The sequence below is a fragment of the Physella acuta genome, unplaced genomic scaffold, assembly GCF_028476545.2.
Source record: "Physella acuta isolate Inbredline_101_S28 unplaced genomic scaffold, ASM2847654v3 ptg001440l, whole genome shotgun sequence".
NCBI classification, from domain to species: domain Eukaryota; kingdom Metazoa; phylum Mollusca; class Gastropoda; family Physidae; genus Physella; species Physella acuta.
Window position 1 is genome coordinate 154868 of NW_026732955.1, and position 10212 is coordinate 165079.

General features: G+C 32.8%; 1 protein-coding gene across 7 annotated transcripts; it reads left to right on the forward strand.

Moving 5' to 3' along the window:
* Positions 1-2288: 2288 nt before the first annotated feature.
* Positions 2289-9912, forward strand: LOC131927783 (uncharacterized). Of its 7 annotated transcripts, none has more exons than XM_059283598.1 (11): positions 2289-2338; positions 3211-3349; positions 3993-4069; positions 4938-4995; positions 5134-5222; positions 5342-5395; positions 5600-5742; positions 5885-5962; positions 6845-6922; positions 7567-7746; positions 8245-9912. In XM_059283598.1, exons 2-11 carry the CDS (start codon positions 3212-3214, stop codon positions 9363-9365), a joined length of 2016 nt encoding a protein of 671 aa, XP_059139581.1. In that variant the 5' UTR covers positions 2289-2338; position 3211; the 3' UTR covers positions 9366-9912. The 7 variants fall into 7 exon arrangements, with proteins under 7 accessions (XP_059139581.1, XP_059139584.1, XP_059139580.1 ...); XM_059283601.1 differs by having other exon boundaries at positions 3211-3344; XM_059283597.1 differs by lacking the exon at positions 2289-2338 and adding an exon at positions 2415-2553.
* Positions 9913-10212: the final 300 nt, after the last annotated feature.

The following is a 10212-nucleotide window of genomic DNA, read 5'->3' on the forward strand; positions in this document are numbered from 1 at the left end:
AAGAAATAATAGAAACTATAGAAAAAACAAAAAACAATAAGGCTCCAGGAGAGGACAGAATCACTGCGGAGACGCTAAAGGCAGACCCAAAAATTGGTGCAGAAACTCTATCAGGGATCTTCAATAAAGTATGGAATGAAGAAAAGTCCCAGATTCTTGGAAACGGGGAATCATTATCAAATTACCCAAAAAGCGCGACCTTAATGTTTGTGAGAACTGGAGCTGCATTAATCTTCTGTCGGTACCAGGAAAAATCTTCTGCAGAGTCTTTTTACAAAAAATAGAGCAAATTGCTAAAAGCGTTGGGCTAAAGATAAACTCCGGAAAAACCAAGCTAATGAAAATAAAAACCAAAAGTGCTCTCAAGACCTTTGCGAATGGAACAGAGCTAGAAGAGGTCGATCTGTCGAAGTACACCAGCAGCTATATATCAGCAAATGACAGCATGGAGAAAGAAATGGCCACCAGAATAGCAATGGCAGCACAAGCTTTCAACAGACTCGCTAAGATCTGGAAATCATCCTCACTACAGCAAAGAACTAAAATAAGGATCTACAAGTCTAATGTACGTTCTGTACTCCTCTATGCTGCAGAATCATAGAAACCAGAGGCGTAGCGAGGGGGGGGGGGCGGGGGGTGCGGACCGCACCGGGTGACACCATTTAGGGGGTGACACCAAGGCAAAAAATAGTAAAATATATAGAGAAAAATTTGAGGGTGGGGGGTGCAAATCGAAAGTTTGAGGGGGGGGGGGGGGTGCAAATCGAAAATTGAAAGTTTGTCCCCGGGAAGAGTCGCTACGCCTCTGAGGGGTGTCACCATTAAGTGCCGCACCGGGTGACACCCGACCTCGCTACGCCACTGATGGAAACTAAACAAGAAAGGAGAGAGCCGACTCAGAGGATTTGAAAGAAGATCCCTCCAACGCATCCTCAGAAAAAAGTGGGACGACAAAGTCCCGAACAAGAAATATGTCAAAGGACAGGATTAAACGACATTGTTTCAGAAGTTCGAATGAGGAGATGGAGATGGCTGGGCTATGTCCTACGCGTGAGCAAAAGAAGACTCCCCAACATGGCGCTGAAGTGGACTCCGCCTGAAAAGCGAAAGAGAGGAAGACCACTGGGAACATGGAGGAGAGAGATGGAAGAAGAAGTGCAGGCTACTGGCAAGACTTTGCATGAACTAAAGTGGCTCGCCCAAGACAGAGTGGAATGGCGGACATTTGTTGTTGCCCTATACTCCACAGGGAGTGATGAGTATTAAGTAGTAAGTTAAGTAAATAGATCTAAATAGTAGGCTACACATTAAATATTCCAAATTTTAGATTTTTCTCAATTATCGACAAAATATATTTAAAAAACTAAACCAAAAATTAAAAAAGAATTCAAAGGCCGTGTGATTTCCTAACGTTTTTGTGTGTGTTTCGGTTGTGTTTATAATAAAATACGCCCAACTGGAGGTGAACGTGAAGCGGGGAATAAAATATCAGTGTTTCTTCCAGACTTTTTCCTCCGGGGGGGGGGGGGGCACTTGAAATTTCGGGGGGGGGGGGGGCGGACACTTTTAAAAGTATATATTTTCTATATAAATTATATAAATTTAATTTCGTTCGGGGGGGGGGGGGGGGAGCCCGCCGAAGAGATGCCTGGAAGAAACTTTGTAAAATATGCTACCCCCCTCGCCCGTCACGAAAATGAATGTCTACCTGCCCCCCCCCCCCCCCCGGAGAGTCACATCATTTACACACGACCACTTTAGGAATGACCCATTCTCCACATTTCTCAACCTTTTACTCTCATAGACATAGCACACCTGCACCAATGCTAGGAAGTCACTTCTTTGAAACTTGACTTCATTCCTGGACGACCTGTAAGTCACGATGTGACTATAACTTATAGCATAAGATTCTATTGAGCATTCTTGTTTAGGTAAGCAAAAACTAAACAAAATTCTCCATATATCGCTGAAGATTCTTATGTAATACCCATCGAAAATATTTTGCGGACAGAGAGAGAGAGAGAGAGAAGTGCGCACATAATCTTTTATATATTAGGATATATATATATATATATATATATATATATATATATATATATATATATATATATATATATATATATATATTTATATATATATATATATATATATATATATATATATATATATATATATATATATATATATATATATATATATATATATATATATATATATATATATATATATATATATTGCTCAAAACTAGACTATTTATATTGGTAATAAAAATAACAAAATGTGTAAATGAATAAATACAAGTCTAGGCCAATCTGGCAGCCAACTGTATCGTATTTAGGTAGGCCTACTAATAGTAGTACTATCGTGATTTTTACTCTAGTTTTTGAGTTTTTTATCTGGCAGTAGATCTAACCTCTTGGCACGGGAAATTTAAATCCTAGAACTAGAACTAGATTTCTAGTTCTAGAATCTAGAATTCTAGTTCTAGACATAGAATCTAGATCTAGATTCCTACTATATCTAGATCTACTACTAGAGCTAGATCTAGCTAGGGTAAAACTCCATTTTAGCGTATTTTATTCCCCGCTTCACGTTCACCTCCAGTTGAGCGTATTTTTTTATACAACCAAAACACACACAAACGTTAGATTATTATATATATTAATATATATAATCAATTATATTATAATATTATAATTGATTATAATCTAAAGTTTATAATCCTTATAAATTATAAGACATTAGTGTTAGTAAAAATAATTAAATCACTTGGCCTACCTATTTCTTTATGAATTTTTGGTTTAGTCTTTTAAATTGATTTTGTCAAAACTTGAGAAAGATTCAAAATTTGTAATGTTGAATGTGTACTAATTAAGTAATTAATCTAGGATCCAGATGTAGATTAAAATTTTTTTTCTTCTTGAAAATATGTTCGTGTCAGTTAAGATTTTCATGGCGATGGGTGAAGTAGAAATGCATAATTGCTAGGCATGATACTAGATCTATAATTTACTTACATGAACTCATAATGACCCTAAGCTATGACGTATGCTGATAATTATAATTAAAGTCAATGTTAACTCATGGTGAACCCTTGACCATGTAGGGATTTTTTCCCCGCCAACCTCACACGCAATTTAATACAACTTCTACTATAAACTATAATAAGCTAATGTTATCATTGTTTCATTCATACATTTTTTTTATTAGCATGGTCTCAGTTAAAGAAAAGATGCTGTTGGATATGGATGAATCTTGGATATTAAATGACATAAAATTTCATTACTATGAGTCACAGCAGTTTAAACATCCTGAATTTGAGCGGACAGGCAAAGTTTTACAATGTAAAGTATGTACAATCTTTGATAAGGTCCCAGAGTTTTCCCTTATGGTCAAATGCTAGAAGGGTCAGTTACTGAGAGACAGTTGTTTTAAAGAACTGTAGAAATTCCAATTTACTTGGTACAATTTATTTAAATAAATTGAATGAAAGTTTTTGAGCAGTTGGTTCTTTGGACAATGACCCTCATGGTATTTGCTCTTTGGCAAAAGGCTTTTGGGCAATGCACCAGGCCCCTCCAGTATAGTGTGCACCAGGACTGGGAGTCTTCTCAACTTAATTTTTTACAAACATATTTTACCTTGACACTGGTGGTACATTAGTTTCTAATTAGGTTGTCCTGTTGTTTTTCTGTGGATTACATAGCATTGATGTTGGGGTGGAGTAATTTGGTTTTGGTTGGGGCACCAAAGTAGCAAACTGATGTCATTAGGGTTTTCAGCAATCTACTTTCCCAGCAATCTCCATGAAACACACAATTTTTGAAAGTTTTGTTAAATATAGCATGTTTATCTAAGTCATTATTATAAGTGATAATTATATCACTTTAAATTTTTTTTTATATACATGTACAATGTATTCCTCACAACATACCAGTTATATGGTTATTTCTGCTAATTTTATATTGCTTGTTCCATTATTTTACCCACAGAATGTAACATATTTGACTGATGGTGTCTATAAAATAAATGTAAAATTTTTAGACCCAATTACTAGAAACAGCCAAGGGTAAGTTGCCAATTATTTTCAGATTTTTGTAATGAGTTCAGTTTTGTTAAGTTTGATTTTCTAATTTTATAAGTGTAATTTTTCTTCCCTTTCACTCCATGGCACTTTAGGTACATGTCTCCGTAATCTTTGCTATCAGGATGTGACTTTTTATGAACCTGTATACACATGTGTATATTGACTTAGTCTTCAGTTTATCAGCTGTTTTTTTAATACCAATATATATATTTTTAATGCTTATTTTGAGTTTTTATTTCTGTTATAAAAAGAAATCCCATATTTTTTTAGGGCTAAAATGATAATCTAACAGAATTACAATTGACACTCAAAATCAACTTATATTCACTAATGTGAATAATTTTGTTATGAATAATTTTTTTCAATATTGTCTGTTATTGAATATGAAAAGTAGAATTTATTTCAAGGTAGGTGAAAACAATAAAAAAAGAAATCTAGAACTATGACAATCGGTTGTTAAGTTCTAGTTCAGATACAATTGTTTCAATATATTAAAAAAGTAATTCACAGTTGAATGGATAGGTCATATGGTTGTCACCAAGGTTATAATTAGTTTTGAGGAATAATCAAATTTATGATCAGATTCATGACCCGAATTTCTGTTTTCATTAACAGTTCATTGCAGTAAAAGTACTATTTTTTATAAATATAAATCCTGTAAATCATCTATTATGCTGTTTTTTTTTCTAACATTTTTATACATTTGTGCATTTTGTTTGCAGGATCAATATAGTTTCTTCTATAACCCTTAAGTTCGTTGATGTTTTAATATCTGGATGTTCAAATGTTGGCGTCATAAATGGATTTACAGCTTCATTAATAATTGCCTTTATTCAATTTATTTTATCAGATGCCCACAAGCTACATACATCAAAATCCTGAATCACTGCTACTGTATACAAAATCAAGTATGCTTTACATTTTCCTTTTTCCATGTGTAAAAAATATGAACATTTTACTTTTTTTTTTACAAGGTTTAAGTTAGAAATGTTAACTTTATACAACACATGAGCAGATGCTTTTTGTTTTCTTATATTTTTTTACAGGACGAGAAATCAAGAATTTGTATTCAGATAGAGGAATGGGAGGAATGTGAATTGAAATCTTTTTACTTTAGTAAAGAACCTTTGGATATGTAAGTTTTGAAAAGAAACATTTTCCACAATTAAAAAATACAAAAATACAGTACCTTAAGAGGTTTGCCTAAATATATATTGTTGATTGTTTTTAATTTTATTCAATACAATTCTACAGAAATTCCCTAGATTTTGTCAAGCAATGCTGCCAAGCATATTTATGTAGTATCACGTAAGTTATTTAAAACATTGATGATATTACAAGATTATTTAAAATGCTTTAGTCTTTAGACATGTACATATGCATCTTTAAAATTTGAATTATTTTCTTATATTCCGTTAAAAATCCTAGAAAGTTCGTACTACATAGACATAAGTTAAAATTGAATGCCAAATTAAAAAGAAAATAGACTGCAGGCTTTAAAATATATTTCAGTGAAGAAAATGACAGGTGGGATGTTGTAGACAGCCAAAGCAGTTTCAATCTTCATGAATTCCTTGACAATTCACAAAGTTCGCAAGATTTAATTGTCGAAAAACGGAAGACTCAGGGAATTACAACCCCAACACCCACAGCTGGTATGCTGTGATATTCCCAAAAACTCAGTCTCAATAAGAAATTTGTATATTCTTTAATTTATGTATTGAAAAGCTTGTTATTATAAGATTTGTATACATTTTTAATTATATTATGCAGATCACACATTGTTTTTACTTTTAGATCAGAAGTCAAAGAAAAAAACATCTGACTATAGTTACCTGTTTGAGCCTGAATTAAAAAACGTACAATTTCCACAAGGTCAGTAATTTATTTATTTGATAAAGCTGAGTTGCAATTAGGAATTTTTTATCATCAACAAAATTTTTTACAGAAACTAATATTTTACTAAATAATAAATTGAACTTGAACTTCTTACATTGCACTAATTAGCTTTCTAGAGATGTATTAAACTTCAACAGGGCACATCTACAAAATTTTCTGCTTGGGGCCCTATTGAATGGGTTGGCAATGTTAATTAACACTTAATGTTGTGGCCACACTCCACTTCTATTTAAGCACCCCTGCCCTTTTGTCTAGCTTGACTTGAGCACCAAATGCGTCAATCATTTTTTATGCTCCATATATATATATATGTATATATATATATATATATATATATATATATATATATATGTATATATATATATATATATATATATATATATATATATATATATATATATATATATATATATATATATATATATATATATATTGAATATATATTAGTATTCAAAGTAAAAAAGACAACTAGAAAAAATAAAATTTGATATTTTGTTGAACTTTATAAGCTGCTTAATTAGGAATTCAATATATGAAGTATTCAACACTAAAGCAAAAGGACTGTTACTATATCTGCGCACCTCTGATGGTCTTGCCTTTACATCGCTTCTCATCAACTGGGTGTTTTCGATTTTAAAGACCTCACCTACCTAATGGCCCATCCTATGATTGCTTGTAATTGTTGGCCTTGAAAAATCAAACTAAGGACTTTTTTGTGCCCTGATGCTTAACTATAAACTTAAAAAGTATCTGCTGGTCCAGGGCCCTAACAGGACCTAATGTAGGGACATCATATAGAACACACTCGACATTATTGTCGTCATTTTTATAATGCAATCAAGTTGCTTTCATATTTAGATCAGAGAAAAAAGAAAAAGCTGTCCGACTATAGTTTTCTGTATGTGCCTGAAGTTATAAAGAGTCATTTCCCTCCAGGTTAGAATTTTATCATTCAAAACTTAAAAGTTTTGTAAAATTTTAGGTATATTTTTGCTGGTTCTTATTTTCATAGTATTAGTTTTGCTGCAATGTTAGGCTGAAGTTATTGAATGGATCTGACGATAATTAAGTTAATGTACTGTATCTTGTTCAAAATAAATTGTCCCAAAATTAAATATAATTTAACAAATTCATAGCCAAATAGAAGTATATCTAATTTAATTTGATGATCTCTAGTACTTAATCTTATCTCCCCTATTGAATTTAGCAATCTTTAAATAATTTAATATCTATTAAGACTACAAAAAATATTTCTTAAAAGTTTAGAAAAAAATGGTTGCATTAGTGGGGTGAAATTGAGGTATAAGTTTTGCCTCTAACCCACAGACAGACAGACTTTAAAACTAAATAAAACCTTATTAGAAAGACCTTATATTATTTATCACTTTTCCAACCATTATGTTGTTTGTTATAAATTTCCACCAATTGTTTTATTTAAGTTACTTGAAAGCAGAGATCCATATGTTTTCTTATATTATAATGTCTTATTATATGTAATGTAAACATACATGTGTACTACAATACTGCTACTACTCTATAAAATCTAGTACATTTTATTTTAAAAATACTAATCTTTGCAGTTTGGCAACCAAATTTTGAACCATCCCCATTATCCAACTCAGCTGAGAGCTTAGGATATTGTGCACTTGCAGAAAATAATTTAGAATATTGTCGACAAACATTAAAAAAAACAGGCTCTGCTGATAGCATTTTATTGGGAACAAGATCTGCACAGAGTGCTCGTCGTTCTTGTTTGGGTGGTAGGAAAAGTTATTTTTATCGATATAACCACCATATAATAGAATCATAAACAGCCCTAGTTAAAAATAAGAGAAACAAAAACCTCAAAAACAAGCACACATTATACAGTAAAAATTGTAGTAAAATAAGAGACTAAATGAAAACATTAATTTATTAAATCAAAACATCCACTAATACTTTCACTCAACCTACAATAATGGCATTTATTGGTGTAAAGTGCTGCAGTAAGCTCTAATTAAAAATGCCACATTTGTCCTCTCATTTATATTGGCTCAAATCACTATTATAGAAAAACTTGGTTATGAGTTATCTGTTCTAGCTAGGGCCTTAGAGATCTGACACACCAAGACATTTTTAGCTTGAACATAAGGTAGAGAAATGGGTAGGGCTTCTCATATAGTTTGATATGTTTCAGACTGGTCACTAAAGCATGACAGACACCTGAAAGACACAAAAACCTATGATATTAATTAGCTGTAACAATTCTTTTTCAACAGATAAAAACAGCCATCATAAAAACATAGATTCTGCAGCCAATATCAGACTTCATAAAGACACAAGCTCCTCAGCCAATATCAGACTTCATAAAGACACAAGCTCCTCAGCCAATATCAGACTTCATAAAGACACAAGCTCCTCAGCCAATATCAGACTTCATAAAGACACAAGCTCCTCAGCCAATATCAGACTTCATAAAGACACAAGCTCCTCTGCCAATATCAGACTTCATAAAGACACAAGCTCCTCAGACAATATCAGACTTCATAAAGGCACAAGCAACATAGACAACCTTCTTAATAAAGACACAAATGCAGTAGAAAGGTTTCATAAAGACACAGGTCACATTGTTGACTGTCTTAAAGACACAGGTCAAATAGAAGGCTCTCATAAGAAATTAGGTCCTGTAGAAAGCTCTCCTAAAGAAGCAGGTCGTATAGACGACTCTAATAAAGACTCTGATTTGACTGAGGTAAAGATGACTTCAGAAGAAAGTTCTGGTCTGACAAATGTAATAGGGGGCTCAGATAGTTTGTTCTCTGACTCTGATGCTTTGCTAAGTAGCAATTCTTCTTGCGGGGAAGCCTCTATTGAATCATTTGTTCAGCTCTGTACAGAAAGCAACACATCCGCTACAACTTCACCCCCATCTTACACGCGTATAAGAGGCAATGAGCAGCCTATGCCCAGAGAGAGTATGAGGCAAAGTGCACCATCCTCTGGTAGGAAATCTACCAGTATAGTGGTGGTCCCACAGAGGGATTCAAATGTCCAGATTATTCAAACTTTAGCTAGTACAGATCTTTTGCCCCCTTTTAGGAAATGTTCAAGAACTCCAGTAAGAAGACAATCACCACCACCGAGTCAACATGTAAAAAGCTCAAAAGAACCCAGCATACAACCAAAGCCTGTACCTGAAAACTGTGCACAAACCCTAGAGGCGAGTCTTGGGTTTATTCCATCAAGTCAAGCAGTGGATCCACCAGACAGTGAGACATATGATGCCATCACACACAGCTCTTTGGTGAATTCTCCAAGAGACATTCAGTACCAGCAGTTAAAAATCAAAGCTCTGCTTGATTTTGTTTGTTTTGGTGATAAAAAAGGATTCCTTAAGTGAAGTAGTAAATGTTTTTAGCAAGTTAAAACTGAACTGACTAGAGCTGATTATTAAATAGGCAGGTAGCATACAAAATTTGGTTGACAGATTTTTAATACAAGTTAAAATTTGATTGGGTGATTCTTTATCCATATGGCTATTATTTATTAGGTGTTGCTTGGAAAAAGTACACTTTTACCTATTGACAGTAATATATTTTTGAATCTTATATACAGACTTCACAAATAGATCTGTAAAGCAGTTCTGATTTTTTAAACCGTAATTAAAATAACATTTCTTGTACACATTGTATTACTATAATTGAACAAAAACAAATCTTAAGGTTTGAGTAATCATTTTATATTAATGCACTGAGATGTCTGTGATGTAAACTTTGTTAAGCACATAAACATTCTTAAAGTTGGTAATGAAAGTTTTATTTGCTAGTCTAAAAATTAATATATATGGAAGTTTTAAGTACATGTTTTTAAGTTCCAAATTTTTTGTCTTTCATCTTAAAATTGAAAGAACATGTAAATGTTCTGTTTCATTTATTTTTAGGGGAGTGGGGGGGGGGGGGGGGGGTGTACCATGCATTGTTTAATGCTACTAATTGCAAATTTCCCATTACGCATCAATTAATTTGGTCTATTTTGTAATTTCTGTTTTGATGCTATAGTTTTCTAGTTTCAAATGTAATTTACAAAAGTGAATACAAAATTTAAAAATTGAAATAAAATAAAACAAGTAACATTTTAAAAAAACTATGTTTTTAGGAAGTGTTAATTTTAAAATGTGGCCAGCTGTAAAGGCAGGTTTTTTAGATGGAAAGTTAATGATAATAAGATCAGTGTTCCTGCACCTAATT